Source organism: Balaenoptera physalus (assembly GCF_965194825.1).
Source record: "Balaenoptera physalus genome assembly, chromosome: 19".
NCBI classification, from domain to species: domain Eukaryota; kingdom Metazoa; phylum Chordata; class Mammalia; order Artiodactyla; family Balaenopteridae; genus Balaenoptera; species Balaenoptera physalus.
This window is the reverse complement of record NC_138900.1, coordinates 41,320,188-41,344,294: the sequence shown is the minus strand read 5'-3', so window position 1 is coordinate 41,344,294 and position 24,107 is coordinate 41,320,188. Positions and strand designations below refer to the sequence as shown.

Here is a 24,107-nt window from a genome sequence, read left to right as displayed (position 1 = left end):
AAGCCAACTTCAATACCCATGGTGAATGACTCTTCCTCTCTCGAGTTTTCCAAGAACACACCCTCCCAACAACCCCGGAATTCAGCTCTCCTTCAGAATTCCTGTAGGAATTCTGGTTTTATCAGAACCCCAGCACTTAGCACTTTCCCCTGTATGTTTGTTAATTTTTCGTTTTTAAAAATAGAACTTGAATTTCACGCAATACACATTCACTGAGAAAAGTCAGAAAAACAAAAGAGCAAAAAGAAATAAAAAATCACATACAATCCTAGTAACCAGAGGAAACCACTGTTAACATTTTTGCTTATCTCCTTTCATTTTCAGTGCTAATAATCTATACACTGAAAAAAAGGTTTTTGTTTTTGTTTTTTAAACTGAAACATCTTTTGGACTCTGGAGCCAGATAACCTGGTGCAAATTTCAGCCAGTTATTTGCCATCTGTGTGACCTTAAGCAAGTTACTTAGCCTGTGCTTCAGTTTCCTCATCTGTTAAAAGGAGGAAATAATGGCACATACCTCATAGGGTTGTTATGATGATGAGTTAACATATAGAAAGTGCTTAGGACTGTGCCTGGCACATGACAAATGCCATGTAAGTGTGAGCTGTCATCACGTTATTACATGTATATAAGGAGACATCTGTTCAGGTGGGTAAATAACTTTTGGTAGCATAATTCACAGCTGCCTGGGGTTCCCTGGTTTGAATGCACTCCTGTTTATTTAACCTCCCCTACTGCTGGGCGTTTAGGTTGTTTCCAGTTTTTTTTTTTTTTCTCTTCTATAAACAACTATGGGATAACATCCTTGAACAAACACCCCTGAACACATCTTTATTTTTTCCTAAAAATTCAACTGCTGAGTCACAGATCATACATATTTTTAAGCTTTTGATACATCATTGCCAACTTGCCCTTCATAAAAGTTGCACCAGCGGAACAGCTTGCCCATCTCCCCACACCCCGCTTAATGAACTGCTCCCTTCTCCCCTCTTCCTGCAGGCCACGTGTCCCCTCACACCTATCTCTCGCAGTGCCCCAGCGAAGCAGTGAAGCTTACTAAAATGGGTGAACTGGAAATGAGGATTCAGGGTCCTATATTCAGCCTCCTGGGGTAAATCAATGCCTCCGTTTCCCCTACATATAAATATATGGCTCAACACACCTGCCAACAATCAAACACTATTTAAATACACATTCCATGCATTAAAATGATACCAAAATTCCAGACTGAACTGGCAAAAGTCTTGCTTTCTAATCACACATCAAGTATATTTTTAAAAATTTCCAACGTCTAATACTGAGGCTCCCAAGGGACTATGTCAGAGCCCTCAATCTGCCATTTTAGAGCTCTGACTCTGAACCATCTTGGAGACAGACCGTTGGAGTATAAATGCACAAAAACCATCACCTTTCTACTTGCAAATAGACGAATGTCCCACTTTTCCCCATCTCACTAAGAAATAAAAAAAGGCACCGAGAATCTGCCCTCTGGGGACTACAGGGAGCTTGTGTGTGGGCAGGACAGAGTCCTGGGCTCCCTCTTACCACGCTAACGAGGAAGGGTCTTTACTCCCATTTTATTGATAAGGAGACTGAGGCTCAGAGAAATTAAGAATTTGCTCGGGAGCTGACAAGCAGAGAGGAAACCCTGAAATTCACATCCTCTGATTCCCAAATCCCTGCCCTCCCTACACCGGAAAACTCTGTAAAGGCGTCTGGAATTCTAAGTGCCGGCCGCCTAAGCATCGCTCACCTGTGAAGGAAGGGCCCCTTCTTCTCTCTGGAACAAAAAGACATGCTCGGGCTGCACATGACAACACATGGGCATCCTTCCAGCCCTGTAAGTGAGGGGTACCTGGCTTTGCCCACCTGGTGTCAGAGCTGTGGATGTCCGGCCAGCAGGGCCCAACCCCAGATGTCGTGCCTCACCTTGTCCCAGGTGATGGGAACCTGAGGCCGAAGCAGGGTCCCCCAGAGGCACATAGCAGGGAGGCCTGGATTGTGTGGAGAACCCAGAAGAGGAACTGGAACTTCCCTGAGGAAGGGAATCCGACGACTGGAGCACAGGGGGAAGGGGAGGAGACTCCAGGACACAGAGAAGGCAGCTCGGGGGCAACAGCCCTACACCTGCCATTTGCTGCCTGCCTGCCAGATGCTGCTCTCAACGTTTTACATACAGTCTCACACCTGTATGGGAGGTACCAAAACGAACCTATTTCACAGGTGAGGAAAGTGAAGTGTAGAGCAGCTATGAGACTGGCCCGGAGCCAGGCAATTAGAAACGCATGGAGGGACTTCCCTGGTGGTCCAGTGGTTAAGACTCCGTGCTTCCAGTGTCCAGGGTGTGGGTCGGGGAACTAAAATCCCACATGCTGTGTGGAGAAGGAAGGAAGGCAGGAAGGCAGGAAAGTGAACATGAAAGATTAAAAAAATAAATAAAAAAGAAATGCATGGGATGGCTCAGGGCTCAGGACTCAGGTTTGAAACCCAGCTCCACCTCTTCTCAGCCGCAGGACATGAGGCAGAGACTGACCTCATTGGTAAATGATCATGATGATAAAATGGGAGAATGTGAAAACTATAAACAGCTAAATAAACATGAGTTTAACAAAAGGTTCAGTGAAATAATTTCCTAATGCTGGTGTGGGGCAGGGAGTTGGAGACCTCTAAGAAATCATCCTGGAGACGCTGCTGAGCCTGGACTCAGTCAACAGCTACTGAGCACCTGCTGTATAAATAAATAAACCGGCCACCACCTTGTGACCTGCTCTGCATCCAGCAGAGGAGATGGGTCAAAATCTCACAGATGCACGTGACACGGATAAAGTGGGTGGAGATAGATCCAAACTTCCTCGTGGCCAACCAGCCAGCGCAGCTGGACTCCTCCATCACAGGGACAGCCAAGACCAAGGAACCTGAGGGGAGATGAAGCCCACGAGGTGCCCACCAGGGCCAGGCCCCATCCGGGTGTGTCACCTGTACTATCTCAGTGAGCCTCACACCAGCTCTCAGAGGGAAGGGTCAACATTTCCATCTCTAAGATGAGAAAACTGAAGTCAGGGAGGTTAAGCAACTTATCTGAAATCACACGGCTGGCCAGTACTGGGGCTGGGATTTGAACCCAGATCAGTGGGATGAGGAAGAGGATGGGAGGGAGCTGGAGAAAGAGGGAAGGCTGGAAAAACCACTGTGACGCAACTGGGAGGGATGCCCTGTCTCCCAGGGCCTGGTGAGAGGTGCAATGGGGGTCCAAGACTGATGATAGTGACCCAGGGAGTCTTGTTCCAGCCTGGCCAGGGGTCTAGAGAGCCTGCGAGAACCGGGCAAGTCTGTCTGATGAGGGAGGAGGGGCCCTGACCCATGTACCCAGAAGACGAGGGTACACTGTATTGGGACCCCAAAGCCTGGACCCCCGTTGCAGCCCTCACGCATGTCTCCCACGAACACTCCTCCTCCAGGCCCTTCTGGGGCTGGAAGAGGAGAAGGGGAAGGATCTAGGAGTTCTGTCCTGCATGCAGGGCTCTAAAAACCCACGGGGTGGTGAAAACTTTCCCTCGGGGGGGGGGATTAACAAGTTCAGTCGCTGTTGTAGTTCCCTCTGAAGTCAGGAGGACTGGCCTGCCTCAGGTGAGCTCTACAAGGCAAGTTGGCAAGGGATTGGGGAGGGTGCCAGCCGCACGGCTAACTGGGCTCAGATCTCGTGCTTCTGAGCACCTGGCCAGTGTTTCCAGCGCTCCAGGAGCAGCGCCCACCTTCTCTTCCCTCTGAGCTTGGCATGAGCCAAGGAGTGGCCACTGTTACTTGAACACGTACTCACAGCCCGAAACTTCACCCAACCCCCAGCCCACCCCACCCCACACACTCCAGGCCCTCCAGCCTCCGCTTCACGTCACATCACTCCCAGTTCAAGCCTCTCTCACATCCCAGGGCCTCTGCGTATGCTGGTCCGTCCATCCTTCAGCCTGTAATGCCACCTCCCACTCCGCTAATAGAAATTCTGTCTTTTAGGGTCCAGTTCAAACGCTGCCACGCGCTCACATCTATCTGCTCTCCTCCTGCCCCCGCCTCAGACTCCACGCTGTTTCCTGAGTGTGTCCTCACACTGCTGCCCCCTCCCCTTTCTTGTACCAGGGCTCCCGTGCTCTGTTCCCTTGCACTAGATGGTGAGGTCCTCCAAGTCAGGCATCAAACCTCCCAGGTGCCAGGGGACGATTTCTGGAATCCATGTGTCCATCCAGTACACATTGATTGAGCACATCTACAGCCCAGGACCTGGTGGGATCTGGATTTCCCAACTATTTCCCTTTCTTAGCCCCCATCCTCCTGTCTGGGTCTCTCCACACCTCTCCCTTGGGGAGACCACAGAAGCCACCTGTACTGTTTGCCCTTCATGCCTGGGAGAGTGTGTCCACCCTTCAGAGCCCTGGCCCCTGTCCCGCCTGCTCTTCTGGGCAGACCCAGTGTCCTCTGTTATCTCCAGCCACAGCACCCAGGATATGGTTTCCAGTGGGGTGTCTGGCCATTTCTTCACAGGGGCCCCAAGGCTGAAGTTCCCCAGTCATCAGGGCCCAATCTGGCTCCCCACTTTCCTGGCCACTTGGCCTCTACGCCGAGCAAGTAACTTCTCCTCCCAGGAAGAGGTGCTGAGATTGTCACAGGGAGCAGGAATTCAGAGGCCCACGGCAGAGGTCCTGTTGGGAGCCCAGGAAGCTCCTTTCTTGGGGGGACTGAGTGACACTGATTGAAGGGCAGGGGCTCTAAGCTCTCCTTCCCCTTTTGCGGACCTGCCTAGAGCTTGACTAGTCGGAGACTCCAGGGGGCCAGTCCTCGAACGCGCGCCCCTGCGGCAAGCGCTCTACCCACCCGGACACCGGGTCCCTCAGAGAGCAAAGCCGAGAAGGGCACCGCCCCAAGTCCTCTCCCGGGGCCGGGCTCCGCACAGGAACACGCAGCGCACAAGCTAGGACTTAGCTGGTATCTGCACCCCCTCCTCCTGCTCGAACCCGAGCCACCCCAAACCCGCGGCCACCGCCACCAAGCCCCGCTCCAACTCGGAAAGTAGCGGGCAGCGAGGGCCGCGCGGAGGGGCGGCGGCGGGCAAAGGCCGGCGGTACCTGTCAGCAGCTCGATCTTGTGTCCCAGCACCTTCATGTCTGCGCCCCGCGCTGCCCGGCTCGGGGCTGCGGCGTCGGGGGAGTGCGCTCAGCCGAGCAGGGGAGAGGAGCGCGGGAGGCGAGGAGGGAAACAGCAGGAGAGCGAGAAGCGAAGCAGGAAGAGCAGCCGGCAGCCGGGAGAGCTCTCGCCGCCCCCCACGCCGCGCTCCCCCCTCCAAACAGGTTTAAAAAAATCCACCAATTGCACGACCGCGCACCCCTCAAAGGCGCCCGCCGCCACCTGGTCCGGGTGAACTCCGGGCGGCTGAGAGAGCGCGCGGGGTGGGTGCGGGTGACACTCTGGGAGGCGGCGGGAGTGGGCCCCTGTGCCCGCCGCCCGAACAAAGAGGCCCGGCCGCCCCCGGTGTCGCGATCAGGGAGGCGCGGGCGGCCGCGGGGCCGTGGCCCTGGGGGTCCGTGCCTCTGGCCGGGAAGGCGAGGAGGAAGAGCCCGGGTGGGGCGGAGTGGGCCGAAGGGGGGTTGCCGCCCTCGTAGGCGAAGTGTGGCCCGGCGACAAGGCGGCCCGCTCGCGGGTCTGGGTCGCGCGTGGGGGCTGAGCCGGGGCAGGGGGCCGGCCGCGGCCGCAGTGGCCGGGAAATGGGGGGAGATGGGTCTCGGGGCGCCACCGACTCACCTAGGGTGAGGCGAGCAAGACAGACGCGCAGGCGGGGAGCCGGGCCTCTGCGCTGCTGCCGCCAACGCACGGGTGCAGGTGCCGGCAGCGCCCGGCCCCTCTGCAGAGCCGCTGCTGCTGGGGGCGGAGGCCGGGCCGGGGGTGGTGCGCCACGGGGGGCGTGCCCACGTGGGCGCGGGGAGTGTGGGCGCTCGGCCCGGTGCTGGGCCCGGCCTGGGGGCTGGACCCGGGAGGCGGTCCTGCGCGCTCGGCTTCCGCCTCCCGCTGCGGCTGGAGCGCCCAGTGGGCGGGCGAGCTAGACCCCCGGACACCCGAACCTAGCGGAGACCCCGGGTCGATCGGCCTGCTCCTCACCTCCTGCAGGCGCCCGGAGGAAGGGTCCCCCGCTGCTCGGAGTGCGCCGGGTGCGGTGGGAGGCCCCGCCCGCGCCGCCAGTCCCCTGGTAGCCGCGTGGCGTCGGGCTCCCGCGGGAGGGAGCGGTCTCTGCCTCAGTCTTTGTTTAGATTCCCCAGGAGCCCCGAGGAGACAGCACCCTCTCCCCCGCCCCTGTCGCCGGCCGGGAACCGCTGGGGAAAAGCCCTGGGGGGTCGGGAAGAGTCAGGCGCTGAGGTGGATTTGGGTCGTCGTCCCCCGTTTTCAGAGCCCTAGGGTTTCCTTGGGGAACTCATGCGGGAGTGACTCCAGGCAGAGGTGTTCTGGGCCCTCGCCCCGCCCCGCCCCCCCCAATGTGGCGAGGTCCCTGCTCTCCTGCATTCACCCTCCATTATCTGAGTGAGCAGGAAAGGGAACTGGGGACCCCTTTGGTCCTCAGGCTCACTCTGGTCAGGCCCAGTGGCGTTGCTCTCACCTGTTACCCCAAAAGAGGGAACGCCAAAGTCCCTGGATGGAGTCCTACTGTAGGGAGAATGGAAATGTGATGACCTGAAAAAATATACTTGGGCAAGACAGCTCAAGAGGCGGGCTCCTGGAGACAGGGGTTCTATTCAGGCTCTGCCACTGACCTTGGGCGGGGCTCTGCCCCTCCCGATTCCGGCCTTTCCGGTGCAGAGTGACTGTGTTGGACCAGGTCATCTGGGAGGTCCGGGATGGTGCGGGCTGAGACGTCAAGAGGATCCTTCAGTGCCTCTCCCCTTTCACTGGACCTTTAATTGGGCTGGTTTGTAACGAGGTCCCAGCTTTCCCTCAGCTCCAGGCTTCCGTGGAAGCTACTATGACTTTGAATTAACCGACTCTGCAACGTTTAGGAAGCTGGTAAGATTTGGTGGCCCCTGCTTGGGGTGCAGTATATAAACTGCACAGAAGGCAGCAAGCTTGGGTTCTCCTTACAACTCTGGGGCTCACCTTGGGGAAATTCTTGCCTCTCAGTTTCCTCCTTTGTAAAGGGATGATGAGGGGAGGTGGTGACAGAGTAAACCTCTACATGCTAAACATCCAGGAAACTGGTTCTATATATACAAGTCTGGAACCGGTCCTTAAGAGCACCGGCTGGTTCTATAATTTCCTGGCTGTGTGACTTATTCTCTCTGAGGCTTCATGTTATACTCTGTAAAATTGGGATGATGCTGACCTCAGAGGGCTCCTAAGAATTAAATGATGGCATAAAATGCTTAGCATAGTGCCAGACACATGGTTGAAGTGCTCAATAAATAGTCCTTGTGATTACTGATGATGAAACTGTTATTATTGCATTACAGATTCTTTCAGGCTTTTCTGAATTCTACCCTTTCCAATAATTTCAGGCCTGGTTATTGAATAAAACTAACTGTTGATGTTCTAGTAACATAATTCATGAGGCCTAGCCTGTTCTGAATTCCTTTGAGGAATACAGGCCCCAGGAGGATGTAAAAGGCTGCCTAATAAGAGCTTTGACACTGTGACACATCTGCACACAGACAGATCTGTGTGTGGAATGGTGTCTGCCATAGACTTGAACTAATGTAGACAAATCCATCTGGTTTAGATAATTCATGAACCCCAAGTGGGCATTTGTGGGGGGGGGTTAGGTTGAGGATTTAAACCTCTAAAAAGTAAAGCTTTAATAGATGATGAAGCAATGTGATTGTGAGAACACTGCCCTACCAGAGAGCTACTGCATCAGGAAAAGTTGCTTAGGGGACTTCCCTGGTGTCGCAGTGGTTAAGAATCCGCCTGCCAATGCAGGGGACACGGGTTCGAGCCCTGGTCTGGGAATATCCCACATGCGGCGGAGCAACTAAGCCCATGTGCCAGAACTACTGAAGCCCTTGCGCCTAGAGCCCGTGCTCCGCAACAAGAGAAGCCACCGCAATGAGAAGCCCTCGCACCGCAATGAAGAGTAGCCCCCGCTCTCTGCAACTAGAGAAAGCCTGCGTGCAGCAACAAGTCCCGACATAGCCAAAAATAAATAAATAAATAAATTTATTTTTAAAAATAAGAAAAGGTGCTTAAGACTTCCCTGGTGGCACAGTGGTTAAGAATCCGCCCGCCAATGCAGGGGACACAGGTTCGATCCCTGGCCCGGGAAGATCCCACATGCTGTGGAGCAACTAAGCCTGTGCGCCACAACTACTGAGCCTGCGCTCTAGAGCCCACGAGCCACAACTACTGAGCCAGCGTGCCTAGAGCCTGTGCTCCACAACAAGAGAAGCCACCACAATGAGAAGCCCGCGCACCACAACGAAGAGTAGCCTCCCGCTCACCGCAACTAGAGAAAGCCTGCGCGCAGCAACGAAGACCCAACACAGCCAAAAATAAATAAATAAAATGAATAAATTTATAAAAAAAAAAAAAAGAAAGAAAGAAAGAAAAGGTGCTCAGGGGATAGGCAGGGAGGGAGGCCCTGACCCCTTCCGGAGGAGTCAGTCATGCTGGGCAGAGGAGTCCCAGCTGAGTCAGCAGAAGCACAAGCTCTCAGTTCCTTCTGCTCCGGGGCTCTTCTTCACCCCTTTGAGGGAGGCAGGGTGTTTGGGGGCAGGCTGGGTGGCAGGGTTTTTAACAGAGGAAAGCCAAGCGTGGCAGATGGCCAAGCGGTTGGCTGGGACAGGGGGCCTCCAAGACATATCCCTCAAGCCTTGCTCCTCATTACCTGAAAGATACTGGGAAAGTTGTTGCCCTCTCTGGACTGCCCTTTTCCCATCTGTAAACCAGGGAGGAGACTGGCCTGTACCTCAGCTAGAGACGAGACCCAGCCTGTCTGAACATCTCTTTGGGCCTTCATTTCCCCATCCGGAAACTCAGGCTACCGAATCAGTCTGGGTGACTGCAGGAAACAGAAACCTACTCTGTCTGATTTAAGCAAAACAGGGCTTTGTTAAAAGGATGGTGGGCAGCCCTCGGGATCTCAGGAGCCAGGCCCAACCCTGTAGCATTGCCCTGGTGTCAAAACCACTGCTGCCATCCCCGGGAACAGATGCTGCATCCGGCACCGCCCCTGGGCAGGGACACGGGATGCTGGCATCAGGACCATGGCTGCCTCTGAAGCCAGAGGGGCTGCTGCCACCACTGTCACCAGCATGGACTTGGTGTGGTCTTGGCTTGTTCGTGTCACCAGTTTCTAATTCACAGTCAGGAATGTGATGTCCGATGGCAGATGCCTGTAAAAGGTACTCTGTCAAAGCTTCAAGGGAGGCTGGGAAAAATGTGTTTTCGGTTCCTCTAGTAGGAGGTGGACTCTGCCTCGTAGGAAGGGCATGTCAGATGCTGGTGGCCGAAAGAGTGGCCAGTGCCCACTTCAGATAATAATGGACTTGTTGTGAAACTGCTGTGAGGTGACACACGTGGCACTTAACTCGGAGGCTGGCATGGAGCGAACACACCACCTCGGGTCACTGAGAGTCATGTCCCACTGCAAGTCTACAGCGTCAAGTGATGACGCTCCTACATGCTTTACTCTTTGATTTTTCAGCAGGTGAAAGACAAAAGGACCTTGAGAACAGTATGCAGAGGCAGCTCCGGTCCCTTTGCCAGGAGGACAGGTGACTGGGTTTTTCCACTGTGGTGATGAATTGGGCTGAGTCACCGTTCCTCTCCAGTCCCCTTGTGACCATGACTGGGAGCGAGTGAAAAGAACCAGCAGGTGGGGTCAGGGGTGCAGGGGAGCCTGGGGCCATCGAAGCTCCCTCTGTTAGCAGGGGGAGGTTGAGCAGGAACTGTGCCCCCGTCCCCACTAACACTCCCCACTCACTAATGATGAGTAAGATGGCCTCAGGGAGAGAAGAGAGGATCCTTTCTCTTCTTTTATAGGCTTGGTTGAGTGCCTCTTTGGTGCCAAGCCCTGTGCTGAGTGCACTGGAGAACCAGAGCAGACCAGGCACTGACCTTGCCTTTCAGGTTTGTGCACCGATGCAGGAAACCACCTCAGAGTCCCATAATCTGGGTACTGGGCAGACTCTGCTAAGATGTGCAATTGAGGTTACCGTGCAGCACAGAGGGGGCCTGGAGGGGTCAGGAAGGGCTTCATGGAGGTAGAGGCATCTGAGCCTGCAGAGAGGTGGAAGGTCAGCAGATGGAGATAGAAGAGAGGGTGTTTGGGGGAGAGCATCCATCCATCCATCCATCCATCCTACAGTGGGTCAGCTAGGCCCCATGCTAAGCTCAGGGAGGCACAGAGCTGAGCATGTTGCAGCCCTGCCCTCTGCCAGGAGCTCCTGCATTTAGGTGGAGAAGGCTGGGTGTGCGTGAGCAGATGGTGAGGAAGCTGGAATAAGCAAGTAGGCAGCGGTGAGTGCCTGGTCTCAGGCTGCCTCTGGAATTTCACCAGCCACCAGATTATCTGCTTCCTGCTCCTGGGCCACCCTGGACCACTCAGTGGCTATGTTGCCACCCCCTTTCTCCCATAACATGTTAAGACCCTCCCCCTTCAGTGCCTGCCCTTTGCTCTCCAGGGAACTCCAGACACCCCACTCTGTCCTCCCTGATCCAAGAGGACAGCAGAACCCCCTCCAGTTCCCTTTGAGAATGCCCTTCCACCTCCCCTGGAAGCTTTTCCAGACACATGGAGCCCCAGTCTGTGCTGAGTCCAGGTAAGGGGTAGGTCTGATAATATATTTTTGAAATTCCAATAGTCATATATGTTCAATGCAGAAAACTCAATGCAGAGGAAAAAATTAAAATCACTCAAAATTCCATTGCCTAAAGATAACCAGTGTTAACATGTTAACATTGGGGCAGAAGGGAGGGGTATGTCCTTCAGCACTTTGTGTGTGTGTGTGTGTGTGTGTGTGTGTTTCCCCTCAAGGAATCATACTGCACATATTTTTGCCACTCAATCTTTTTTCACTTGCCAGTATACCATGAACATTTACCCTGATAAAAACTATTCTTCCGCAATGTAATGATAATAGCTGCACTGTACTGTGTGGATGCTTCATTATTTTCTTAGCCGATCCCATAGTGTTGGGCATTTAGGATGTTTCCAATTTTGCATTGTTGGAAACAGTGTTGCTAGCAATTTACCCCAAGATGCTGCCTTGCCCACATCTCTTGGATGACCTCCTGAGGCCACTCTGAAGCCTCCCGTTGCCTGGGTGCTTGGTCTCTGACCTCCGCCAAGGCCAGCCCATCCATCCTTGAAAGGAGACCTGTGTGTGGTCTCCCGATTGGCTTCACACCTACGCAGGTTCTCGGGGGAATCTTGGGGAAGGAGTGGAGTGGTTGCCAGCCCCACCTTCCCAATTGTGCTAATTTCACTTTAAAGCCTGAGTTTTTTTGATCTTGTATGTGTAAGGTGTTACCACTGGAGGAAACTTAGTTAAGGGTACACAGGACCTCTCTCTATTATTTTGCAACTTCCTGTAAATCTATAATTATTTCAAATAAAAAGCTAAAAAAACAAACACACCCAAGGCAGTCCTGGAGGGAACTATTTGGCCCCAGATTCAGGAACGAATGTTTTTAAGTCCACACTTTGTCACAAGGTCCAGAGCTAAGAGTTCCCTTGTCTCAGTTTCCCCTGAAGGACAGGAAATGTTCCAGGGAAAGACAGCTCTCCCAGCGGGTGCTGGGTGGCCCTCCAGGCTTTCCTCGATCCTAACTCTGCTGCTGGCCCCAGGCGTGAGCCTGAGCGGCCTGATCAACCCCACTTTCAGCGGGAAGGGAGAACCAAGAGGTCAGGGAGGAGGCACAGCTTTCCCTGGGCCCCAGGGAGCTCTTACATAGACATGAATTTGCAGAAAGCAGACGAAAAGCTAAGATTTGCTCTTTGGAGGAGAGCTAAGCCATTCTCCTTCCAAAGAGGACACACATGTCTGGAGAAGCCTTTGTCCTGAAGTTCTGGAGAGAATGGCCCCCTTTCTACAGGGTGACTGTCCCAGCCCCACCCCAGGCCTGAGCTAAAGCCATGCCCAGAGTTGGGGTGCCATGCCCCAGACCTAGGGTGGACCCTATGGTAGGCTGCCCCGGGCACGCCTCCCTCTCGGGGGGCTGCAGTGTCCTCAGCACCACAATGACAGGATTGGGTTGAATCAGAGGTTCCAACCAAGTTTCCAGATAATAGAAACTGAGGAACTGACATACGATGCTGTGTTGAGGGTCCCCAAGACCACCCTCAAGCTTGATGATTTACTAGAAGGACTCATAAGACTCAGAAAAGCCATTTCCTCCACGGTTACCATTTACTGCAGCGAAAGGACACGGATCAAATCAGTAGAGAGAAAGGGTGCACGAGTGGAGTCCAGGAGACACCAGGCACAAGCTTCCAGTGCCCCTCCCAGTGGAGTCGCACAGGGGCACAGTCAATGCTTCCAGCACTGATGTGTGATAACACGAGCAGAGTACCAACCGGGGACGCTCACCTGAGCCTTGGAGTGCAGGGTTTTTACTGAGAGTCGGTCACATAGGCATGCAGCACCTGCGCAACTGACCTAAGCTACTCAGTCTCCAGGCCCCCGGAAGTCAAACTGACACAGTGTGGCCCAGGGCCTCGGGCCTCCAAACACAGGCTTTCCCCAGAGGTCACACTGTGAGTGTTAACTGTCTGGTCAGACCCATGCAGTGTGGCCCAAGGCCTCAAACACACACAAACACTCCCGTCAGGCAGCAGGCGTACCAAGGACTAGTCCTTTCTTTGGAAAGTCCAGGATTCGAGCAATCCAAGCCTGCTGAGCTAATCCCTTGCTGCACAGATACTAATCATTTATTTTGCCACAAGCACACGCAAACTTTCATCTATTATCACCATGATTTCATACAAGAAAGGAAGTTTAACTCCAAGAAGGTAGTCTGGACATCATGATGTGATAGGGGTTAGTGCTCCCCAGGAGAAAACAAGTGGCCCTACATTGTTAGCTTTGAAGATGAGGGAAGGGTCCAGGAGCCACCAGTGTACACCAGGACTCTGATATATATGCTTTTCTTGTTTGTCCGCACAGCTTTGTCCCCAGTCAAGGAACAGATAGGCTGAGAAGCTCCCTCTGGCTCCTGCGTTAGCTCTGGGTTGGGTGTCCCCGCTCTTGGGTAAGACCAGGCTTTGCTGAGGGTGGGAGGGCTCAGTCTGGGACCCTTCTTAAGTGTCCAAGCCAGTTTGTCCTTTCTTTTCTTGGGCCTTGCTGCTGTTGCAGCTTATCCTGGGAAAGAGACAAGCCTGTTCTTTTAAACAAATGCCCTGGCCCCTGCCCTGGCCCTTACCCCAGGCTCCAGGCACCCCTAGTTCAAACTCTAGGGTAGACCAGATGTTCTTCTAAGGTCCCACTTCATCCCGTTTCCTCATGGTCCAGCCTCCATGCATGGAGCTGAGCCATCAAATGCCTGGGCTGTTGGCCTGAGCGGGCCTTGAGATGGGGAGTCAGAACAGCCTTGGGTTTCACCATCTACTACCTGGGTGACCTTGGGTAAGTTTCACACACTTGCAGAATTTCCTCCTCTCTCCAACAGGTCTAATTATATAGCTGTGAGGAGTTAGTGAGTTGCTAACTGAAGAGCCCTCAGCTCAGGGCCCAGCACCTAGTTAGGGTCCACTGATGAGTGGCTGTTAGGACAATGAATTTTGTGGTTCCTGGTACAAGGTGTGGGGGCAGGTGGGATCCTTGTGATGAGTACAGTGGGCGCAGTACTGCCTTGGAGCTGGGTGTTTAGAAGCCAGGAGGTCCTTCTGGCCTCTGGACTTTGGGAGTGGGAGTACAACTCATGTACACAGCAGGAAGAGACCTGGTGGGCTATTGGGGTATCATGAGGATCGAGAGGCCTGTTCACCGCAGGGCCTTTGCACGTGCATTCTTTCTCCCCAGGGACCCCTTCCTTCCACTTCCTACACTTCCCTGGGCTAATCCTGCTCATCCCTGGGGGTGTCAATTTAGACTTCACCTGACTCCCTGATTCCCTGACTGCCTTCCTCTGTGCTTCCATCATACCGCATTCTCAATAATAATAATAATACCAATAATAATAGTCTACCATTTAAGAAGCCCTTACTATATGCCAGGCATAGTGCTAAGAGCATTACCTACATACGTTATCTCATTTGAATCTCCCAACATTTGGAGAGAGAGCTATAGTTATATTTTTCTGATTTTACAGATGAAGAAACAGGTTCAGAGAAGTGAAGTAACTGGCTCAACTGTCCAGTGGTTGTCTGTGTGCCGCTCCGTCTCCGCCCTGGACTATGAGCTTCCTGAGAGCAGGGATTGTGTCTTGTTGGCTGTTAAGCCTCAGCATCCAGCACTGGGCCTGGTACTTAGGATGAGCTCAGTAGGTGGGAGCCCTCCACCAATATCTGTTGAATAAATGAGTGAGTGAGTGAATGACTGCAAAGTACCAATGCAGCGCTTGGCTCACCGTGAATGATTTGCGGTCAGCAGAATAATGCCTCCCCTCAAATACGTCGGTGTCCTCATCCCTGGAACCCGTGAATATGTTACCTTACTTGGCAGAGGGGAATGAAGGGTGCAGATGAAGTGAAGTTGCTTATCAGCTGACTTGAAAGTAGAGAGATGATCCTGGATTATCTGGGTGGGCCCGAAGTAATCACATGGATCCTTAAAAGTGGGAAAGGGAGGCAGGAGAGAACCAGAGAGACGGCAGCATGAGGACTTGGCTTGATGGCATTGCTAGCTTTGAAGATGGAGGAAAGGGCCATATGCCAGGGAAAGCAGATGGTCTCTAGAAGCTGGAAAAAGCAAGGAAATGGATTCTCCTCTAGAACCTCCAAAAGGAATGCAGCCCTGCCAACATCTTGATTTTAGCCCACGGAGACCCATTCCAGACTTTGGGCCTCCAGATCTATAAGAAAATTTATTTGTATTGTTTTAAGCCAGTAATGTGGTAATTTTTCACATCAGCAATAAAAACTAGTATGGTGCCCAATGCCTGATGCTGAGGATCACACTTAGGTCACTTATTTTTTTTTTTTTTTTTAATTTTATTTATGGCTGTGTTGGGTCTTCGTTTCTGTGCGAGGGCTTTCTCTAGTTGTGGCAAGCGGGGGCCACTCTTCATCGTGGTGCGCGGGCCTCTCACTATCGCGGCCTCTCTTGTTGCGGAGCACAGGCTCCAGACGCGCAGGCTCAGTAATTGTGGCTCACGGGCCCAGTTGCTCTGCGGCATGTGGGATCTTCCCAGACCAGGGCTCGAACCCGTGTCCCCTACATTGGCAGGCAGATTCTCAACCACTGCGCCACCAGGGAAGCCCTTAGGTCACTTATTAAATGATTGTTGAGCTGAATTGGATTATTACTGTATGTACCCCACTTACTATCAGGAAAAACATACGAGAAAAAAGCATTTTTGTATATTCTGGATTTACTGCATCAGAGGCCTAATTGGGAGGTCTCAAGTCTCAGGATGGGTTAGAGTTTGATCCTGAGACCAAGCCATTGGTTTGGCAGGCTGGGCTGAGTGGGGTCACAGAGAATGACATGAGGGGCCTTCTAGGGAAAGGGAGCCCCAGGGTGTGAGTGAGCAGTGCTGCTGGGCAGGTTGAGTCAGCATCCTGGACTGTCCATGGCCTCAGGCCTGAGGGTGCCACCTTTGGGTGCATGCCTGCTGCTTCCATAAGCAGAAGGGACACCACGCACTGAGTCTGTACCTCTGCTGGCAGGTCCTAACAGCTGTTAGTCGGCTCGGGCTGCTATAACAAAATACCATAACTGGGTGGCTTATAAACAGTTCTAGAGGCTGCACGTCTGAGATCAGGGTGCCAGCATGGTCAGGTCCTGGGGAGGACCCTCTCCCAGGTTGCAGACAGCTGTTTTCTCACTGTGTCCTCACATGGGGCGGGAGGAGGTGGAGCAGAGCGAGCCCTCTGGGATCCTTTTATAAGGGCACTAATCCCACTTATGAACACCCCACCCTCATAACCATATCACCTCTCAAAGGCCCCCAACTCCAAATACCATCACATTGGCGGGGGGGCATTAGGATTTCAATATATGAATTTGGGGGACACAAACATTCCGTCCATAACAAGCCCCACTGTGTAAGTACCATGATGATACCAATCCACCAGAGGAGAGAATAGCCAGCTCTTGTGTCTTTCTCCACTGTGCTGGGCACTGTACCAAGCATCCTTAACTGGTTCAGCCCTCATAACGATTCCATGTGATGGGTGCCATTGTTATTCCCATTTTACAGATTAGGAAACTGGGGTCTAGAAAGGTAAAGTTACTGCCAGTAATTGGGCCTGAACAAAGGCAGGGGGGCTCCAGGGTCTCTGTTCTTACCCACTGCGCTCTACTGCCTCTAGATGGAATAATGATTATAAGAGCAATAAGACCACCTCACATTTGGATAAGACCTTTCTGTTCACACTCATTTGCATCCTGCTTTCTCTTGTCATCCTCACAGTGGCCAGTCATTATGATTAGTACCCCTGGCTTACATTTTGGGAAACAGCTCATGAGAGGGAGGTCCCAGCCTTCCTCAATTCAAAGCAAGGGTGGGATTCCTTCCTGGGTCTCCTGGCTCCAAATCCAGAGTCTGTCTCTTCCACCAGCTCCTGCCTCACCCTGATGCATTATTTATGGCCCATTACTTACCTCCTGCAGGCACCCAGATGCTGCCTGCCAGAGCTGTGACCTCGCTGCGTCCCCTGGAGAGGACCAAGGGCAGCTCTTTCCCCCTCATCCTCGCTCTCCTCTCTCCCCTCCCCCTCGAAGCCTCTCTGGGTCTTGGCAGGACCCTGGGGTGTGGCACAGCCAGTCCCCTCTGCTGACTTGTGAGCACTTTCCTCTTTGCCGAGCCAGTCAACACATCCAGTGAGCTCCCGGCTTCCTGAGAAAAGCAGCAGCCGCTGCACAGTCCAAACTCACCATCCCCTTATCACAGCCCTGGCTCGAGTCGCCAGTGTGTGTGAGCACGGGAGGATGGTGTGTGTATGTGCATGTGTGTGCATGTGTGTCATGAGAGGAGGGCATGTGTTTATGTTATATATGGAGCAGGGGAGGGGCATGGATTTAAGAGCTCACAGTTGAACACGTTTGAGTTGCCTCTTCTGGGTCTTGTAGCCAAAAGCTAAGTCACTGTGGCAACTGGGAAGCGGTGCTTAGGCCAAGAGCTAAGGCTGGGGGGCTTCCCTGGTGGCACAGTGGTTAAGAATCCGCTGCCAATGCAGGGGACACGGGTTCGAGCCCTGGTCCGGGAAGATCCTACATGCCACAGAGCAACTAAGCCCGTGTGCCACAACTACTGAGCCTGCACTCTAGAGCCTGCGAGCCACAACTACTGAGCCTGCGTGCCACAACTACTGAAGCCCCCGAGCCTAGAGCCTGTGCTCTGCAAGAAGAGAAGCCACGCGCAATGAAGAGTAGCCCCCGCTCGCCGCTACTAGAGAAAGCCCACGTGCAGCAACGAAGACCCAACGCAGCCAAAAAAATTTTTTTTTAATTTTTAATAAATTAAAAAAAAAAAACAGCTAAGGCTGGGAGCAGGACCCCCAGGGCCCCTGGAGCCCACAGCCTTGGAGCTGTGAGACATTGAGCAAGTTGCTTAATCTCTCTGTCCTTATTTGCCTCCTTCTTTACTTCCCTGAGTGGAGGATTAGATGAGAATTCCTGTGAAGCAACCAGTGCAGGGCCTGAGGGACAGCGAACGCTGATACACGTCTTTTGACCAGGCATCCTATCCTGCCTTCCTCTAGGCAAGGAAGGATTAGTTTGGATCACAAACTCTTGGGAGGAAGGGCACCTGGGGACGGGGAAGGAGAAGCTAAAGGCTTGCAGACCCGACTGGTTGGTGTCTAGGCAGCAGCTGGGTCACCTTCATCTCAGTTTCCATGTCTGTAAAATGGGCAATAGCTGAAGTTAATAGTTGCTTAACATCATGGCTGGCACCATGGAATTCTGGAAGATGAGAATGAAAACTCCAGGAAATTACAGAAATTGCTCCTTGGACGTTTTCCCTTTTCCTCAGAATTTAAGGCTTTTGGTGCATGTTAGCACACAAAACCAGACAGCAGGCATTTGTTTCTCCTACTCGATTTTAAACTCAAAACTCCCAGGTCCTGAGTGATTAGTTGAAGTTTCTCAGAATCATCTGGAGACCCTGTGACCCACACAGCCCCTATGCCTTGACTCCAGGACCCTGGTTAGGAGGGACCAGAGGCACCAACGAATCTGTATCTTTAATAATCTTCCTCAATGATTCCAAAGCAGGTGGCCCACTGTGAGAAATTAGAGACCAATCCACTGGCTGGGGATTTTTCCAGATGCCCCTGGAAGGAGTCCTTTCAGAGTCCTGTCTCCTAGGCTCCTTGTCCTCCATCCTAGGACCCTGAGAATGGAACGAGTGGGCTTCCCCAAACCTCACCACCTCCCACTTCCTCCAGTTTAGCATTGTTGGTTTCTGTAGCTTGATTAATTAATTAATTAATTAATTAATTCTGTAGGTTAATTAATCACCGTAACTATTCTTGGACCCAGGACAACTGATGTTTGTTCTGTGGATGCCCCTCCCTGGAAGCACAGGGGAGTGAACAAAGCTGGATCACAGCAAAGTCTTCCCCAGACTTGGGAGCCCAACTTGAAGAGCCTGCCCTTGAACTCCTGCCTATTGAATTGAAAAGGACACACACTGGGTAGCTGCCACGTACAGACCTTGGGCCACAGAATGAGATGCAGGAAGCAGGCCTGACAATGCCCTGTGGACTGGAGCAGAACTGCCCCAGCCAGCATGCAGACCCCTGAGCAAGAAAAGCAAACACTTGTGGTGGTAAGCCCCTGAATTTGTGGATGGTTTGTTACACAGCATTATTGCAGCCATAGCTGACTAGTTCACCAGGATCAATCTATTTTTTTCAGAGGCTCTTGAGGCTAACTTTGCCTGCTTTAATCTTGCTGTATGAATCCTTGCCTATAGTGCATCAGCAAGTCTGGTTCTAAGGTTCCAAGTCATTTTGGTGACCCTGGTGGTGCTACGTCCCCTCCTACTCCAGAACTGGCTATGAACCTCTTCCATCTCATTCATCCTAGGAGCAACCATAGTAATCACCTGCAAGCATTGACTGCTGACCACAGACTGTTAATTCATCTGAAATGGTCTATATATTTGTCGCCATAATCCTATGAACTAGTAACTAAGATTATCCCCATTTTATAGATAAGAAGATCAAAGCTTGGGGAAATTTACTAGCAATCTTACCGCTGGTAAGTGGTGGACAAAGACGCTAGCCCAGATCTCCAAGCCTGTGCTCTTCACCCCTCTTCCCAAGAGCTTCCTCATGTTGGTGGAAATGCCTATTTTCCTGACATAGCCCCCTCCCCAAGCCCTCTTCCACACACCCTTCTCCAGGGCCACCTTCCAGCTTCAGGTCCCGCAGCCACTTCCCACTTGCAGTGAATATACTTGATCCCTGATGCCTGGAGTTAATTATTTCAAAAAGACATTTGGAAACTCAGCTCTGTTGGGTCTAATGTGTTCCTTTTTGCTAGTTTAATAGTTCTGTCTTTCAAAAATGAGTGTGTGGGGCTTCCCTGGTGGCGCAGTGGTTGAGAATCTGCTTGCCAATGCAGGGGACACGGGTTCGAGCCCTGGTCTGGGACGATCCCACATGCCGCGGAGCAACTGGGCCCGTGAGCCACAATTATTGAGCCTGCGCGTCTGGAGCCTGTGCTCCGCAACAAGAGAGGCCGCGATAGTGAGAGGCCCGCGCACCGCGATGAAGAGTGGCCCCCGCTTGCCACAACTAGAGAAAGCCCTCGCACAGAAACGAAGACCCAACACAGCCAAAAATAAATAAATTAATTAAATTAAATTAAAAAAAAAAATAAGTGTGCTTTTGAAACATGTTCACTGGACTGTCATTTCATTACCCTCCAGATATCTTCCCATTGTTGTTTTTCTCTTTGAACCCATGCTCACACCAGCCCTGTGGATCTCAGAACCAAGACCTGTTTTGTGACTGGGGTGTCTGCTCCCCACAGGTAAGGCCTTGACTGTCTGTGTGCCCAGGCTCAGCAATCAGGCAGAAAGACAGTCTGAAATCATGAAAAATCTAAAGTACTGGATCATTTTAAAAAGAGGCAGCTTGGGTTCTTACTGGAGCATTCTGTTCACCAAATGCTAAAATGGTTATTTCTGGGCAGTGGATTTTAAGGGAGTTTCTAGTTTCTTCTTTACCCATCTCTTATCTGTTTTACTTTCCATTGCTTTTAATTAACAAAAGCATGTATAATTTTAATAATAAAATATAATTTAAAATACTGTGCATGCAATAAGAGGAAACTGACCCTTCCGGCAAAGTGTCAAGGCAAGTCTGGCTTTTACGAATTTGTTAAATGAACTTTTATAAACTTGTCAAATGGCCTTTTATGAATTTATTAAAGCCACTCCAAGAAGCAGACCTCTCTCTGAAAATGAGTAGAACTCTGTGCAAAGAGGGAAAACAAGACCCAGGCTAACAATTACATTCATAAAATAATTTTTGTGTTTCCGCCTGCCAATGCAGGGGACACGGGTTCAACCCCTGGTCTGGAAGGATCCCACATGCCACTGAGCAACGGAGCCTGTGTGCCACAACTACTGAGCCTGCACTCTGGAGCCCGTGAGCCACAACTACTGAGCCCACGTGCCACAACTGCTGAAGCCCACGTGCCTAGAGCCCATGCTCCACAACAAGAGAAGCCACCACAATGAGAGGCCTGTGCACCGCAACGAAGCGAAGCCCCCGCTCGCCGCAACTAAAGAAAGCCCACGTGCAGCAATGGAGACCCCATGCAGCCAAAAATAGTAAATAAATAAATTAATTTTTAAAAAAATGGGATGGAACCTGAGTTTTTAAAACGTTAACTTTACTGTTTGTTAAATATTAGATACCACTTTTCTTTACCCTTGGGCATGATTTGACTTAAATTTGCAAATCGACTGAAGGGTAGATCTGTTTCTATAGGTTTTCAATTAACAGATACGAATTGAGTTTTGCCCAGTGCCAGGCAGTGTTCTAGGCTCACAGGCTTCAGTAAGGAGCGGGGATGGATCCCCAGCCTTGAGCAGCCACTGCTCTGGGAGAAGGCAGTGGTGCCAGCACTCACACAGCTGGATAAGTGCTCTGGGAGGACACTGGGGAAGCCCAGAAGAGGCAGTTCTTTTCTCTCCCTGAGAAAAATCAAGGAAGGCTTCTCAGAGGAGGTAACTGACACATAGAAGTTCACCAGGAGGAGCAGGTGACATTCCATGAGGAGAAGGAAGACATTCCAGCCAAAGAGAAGAGGAGGTACAAATTCTCCTGGGGGTAGTGGTTGTAGAAAGGCTAGAATTGTGTTCATGAAATAGCAAGTTGCTGGCTGTGACTACAATTTAGAGTATATAGTGTGTATGTGTTTGTTGTATGTTGAAGAGCCTTGAATGATGGGCTAAGCAGTTTATCTGGTTGGCGATGGGGAGCTATTAAAAGGTCTTAAATAGGGAAGTGGCATGATCACATTTGCCTTTTAGAATGGCTGCTCAATGGATGTATCCAGGAAGGTCCACGTGGGCAACAGAAGCCACGTTAACCATAGGAATGGAGAAAATTTAATGTAAATAATTACCTAGGTCAGAATGGCCATCATCAAAAAGTCCACACATAATAAATGCTGGAGAGGGTGTGGAGAAAAGGGGACCCTCCTACACTGCGGGTAGGAATGCAAATCGGTGCCACCACTATGGAAAACAGTCTGGAGGTTCCTCAAAAAACTAAAAATAGAGTTACCATATGATCCAGCAATCCCACTCCTGGGCATGTATCTGGAAAAGACGAAAACTCTAATTCAAAAAGATTCATGCACACCAATGTTCAAAGCAGCACTATTCACAATCGCCAAGACATGGAAACAACCTAAATGTCCACTGACAGATAAATGGATAAAGAAGATGTGGTATATATATATATATATACACACACACACATATATATATATATATATATACGTATATATATACATACATATATATATACATATATATATATACACACACACAATGGACTATTACTCAGCCATTAAAAAGAATGAAATATTGCCATTTGCAGCAACATGGATGGGCCTAGAGAATATCATACAAAGTGAAGTAAGTCAGACAGAGAAAGACAAATATGATATCATTTATATGTGGATCTAAAAAAATACAAATCAACTCATTTACAAAACAGAAACAGAGTCACAGACATAGAAAACATATTTATGGTTACCAAAGGGGAAAGGGGAGGGATAAATTAGGAGTAATAGATACACACCACTATATATAAAATAGATAAACAACAAGGACAACTGTATAGCACATGGAACTATAGTCAATATCTTGTAATAACTTATAATGGAAAGGAATCTAAAGCCATACACCTGAAAACTAATACAATATTGTAAATCAACTATAGTTTAATGAATAAAATTTTAAAAAAGAAAAAATAATTACCTAGGTATATTTATCCATCTATCCATCCCTCTATCCATCCATCAATCCACCTTATTTTTTAATGTATTTCAAAGCAAACTACAGGCATCAGTGCACTCCCCTAAATACTTCAGCATACATGTCATTCATTAACATTCAATTTTTTTTCAGTTTTTAATCAAATTTATATACAATGAAATGCAAAAATCCTAAGTACACATTTGCTGAATTTTGACAAATGAATACACCTGCGTAACCCAAACTGCAATCAAAATATGAGACATTACCATTACCCTAGAAAATTCCTTCATGGCCATCCTCAGGCAATCCTTGCCCCATCCTCCAAGAGACAACCACTGTTCTGATTTTTTTCCCACCATTTTCAGCATTATTGACATTTTGGTCCAAATAATTCTTTGTTCTTGGGGACTGTCCTGTGCATTACTTAGCCTGTCCTAGAATTTCATATAAATGGAATATACTCTTTTTTGTTTGGCTTTTCCTGCTTAACATGTTTATGAGATTCATCCATGTTATCTTTTTTTCTTTTTGAGGCTTACAATGATTTTTTTTTAAATTTTTATTGGAGTATAGTTGATTTACAATGTTGTGTTAGCTTCAGGTGTACAGCAAAGTGAATCAGTTATACATATACATATATCCACTCTTTTTTTTCATCCATGTTATCTTGTGTATCATTGTTTGTTCCTTTTTTATTGCCACGTAGTTGTTCCTTTTTTATTGGCAAGTAGTATTCCATTATAAACCACAGTTTGTTTATCCATTCTCCTGTTGATGGACATTGGGGCCATTTCTAGTTTTTGGTTATTATGAAAAAAAGCCGCTATGAACATTTTTTTGCAATTTTTTTTTTTTGTGAGCATTATGTTTTAATTTCTCCTAGCTAAAGAGCTAAGAGGAATTTCTGGGTCATTGGGTAGGTGTATAATTAGATTTATCAGATAACACCCTTCCCTCTTCCTAAGTGGGTCTGAACCATTTTACATCAATCTCCCTAGGGCAGGTACCAACCAGAATAGCCTCTACACCCCAGAGCCCATTGAAATGATTCAAACTAGCCAATCCTAAGCCTGCTTACCTTGCATCACTGGCTCTTTCCCATAGAAACCACAGTAAAGGCTCTTACCCACGCTTTCCTCCTGCTCCTTCTCCCTCCCTGGTGCTTCCCCGTGTGGCCCTGTGTGGCATGGCACAGTGTGACCCCTCCTCTTGGGATCTGGGAGTCACAAATTATCTTTTCAATGGCAATCATCTCTTGATCTGTTGGCCTTACCATATCTGAATGATAATAAAATCTACATTTTAAAACAATGAGCAAAAAAGATTCTTTCTTTTCACTAACCTCTAACTCAACTTAGCATTTCCCTTAAATATAGTTGTAGGCAACAAACCATAGTCATCTCAGCAGTATTAGTGTCTTTGCTGCACGAGAAATCACAGATTTTTTAATAAATTTATTTTTTAAATTTTTGGCCATGTTTATTTATTTTTAAAATTTTTGGCTGCGCATGGGCTTTCTCTAGTTG

General features: G+C 50.2%; 1 protein-coding gene and 1 long non-coding RNA gene across 7 annotated transcripts in view; one reads left to right on the top strand and one right to left on the bottom strand.

The window, feature by feature from the left end:
* Window positions 1–6,242, bottom strand: part of NDRG4 (NDRG family member 4) — a 42,945-nt gene extending 36,703 nt beyond the window's left edge. The window contains exon 1 of one of the 5 annotated variants that reach the window (XM_082439507.1): window positions 6,142–6,242. Coding sequence is in view for 3 of the 5 variants with exons in the window: in XM_082439502.1 (XP_082295628.1) it covers window positions 5,115–5,151 (37 nt within the window). In the remaining 2 variants the exon portion in view is untranslated. Of the gene's footprint in view, window positions 1–5,114; window positions 5,315–5,787; window positions 5,879–6,141 lie in introns of those variants that run through there. The other 4 variants (XM_082439505.1, XM_082439502.1, XM_082439504.1 and 1 more) reach the window with 4 other exon arrangements.
* A 613-nt stretch (window positions 6,243–6,855) lies between these two features.
* On the top strand, window positions 6,856–22,042 carry LOC309649483. 2 transcript variants are annotated; one of them, XR_014257134.1, is made up of 4 exons: window positions 6,856–7,038; window positions 9,671–9,740; window positions 18,581–18,903; window positions 20,639–22,042. It is a non-coding gene; the product is annotated as an uncharacterized lncRNA (long non-coding RNA). The 2 variants fall into 2 exon arrangements; XR_014257135.1 differs by having other exon boundaries at window positions 9,671–9,841.
* Window positions 22,043–24,107: the final 2,065 nt, after the last annotated feature.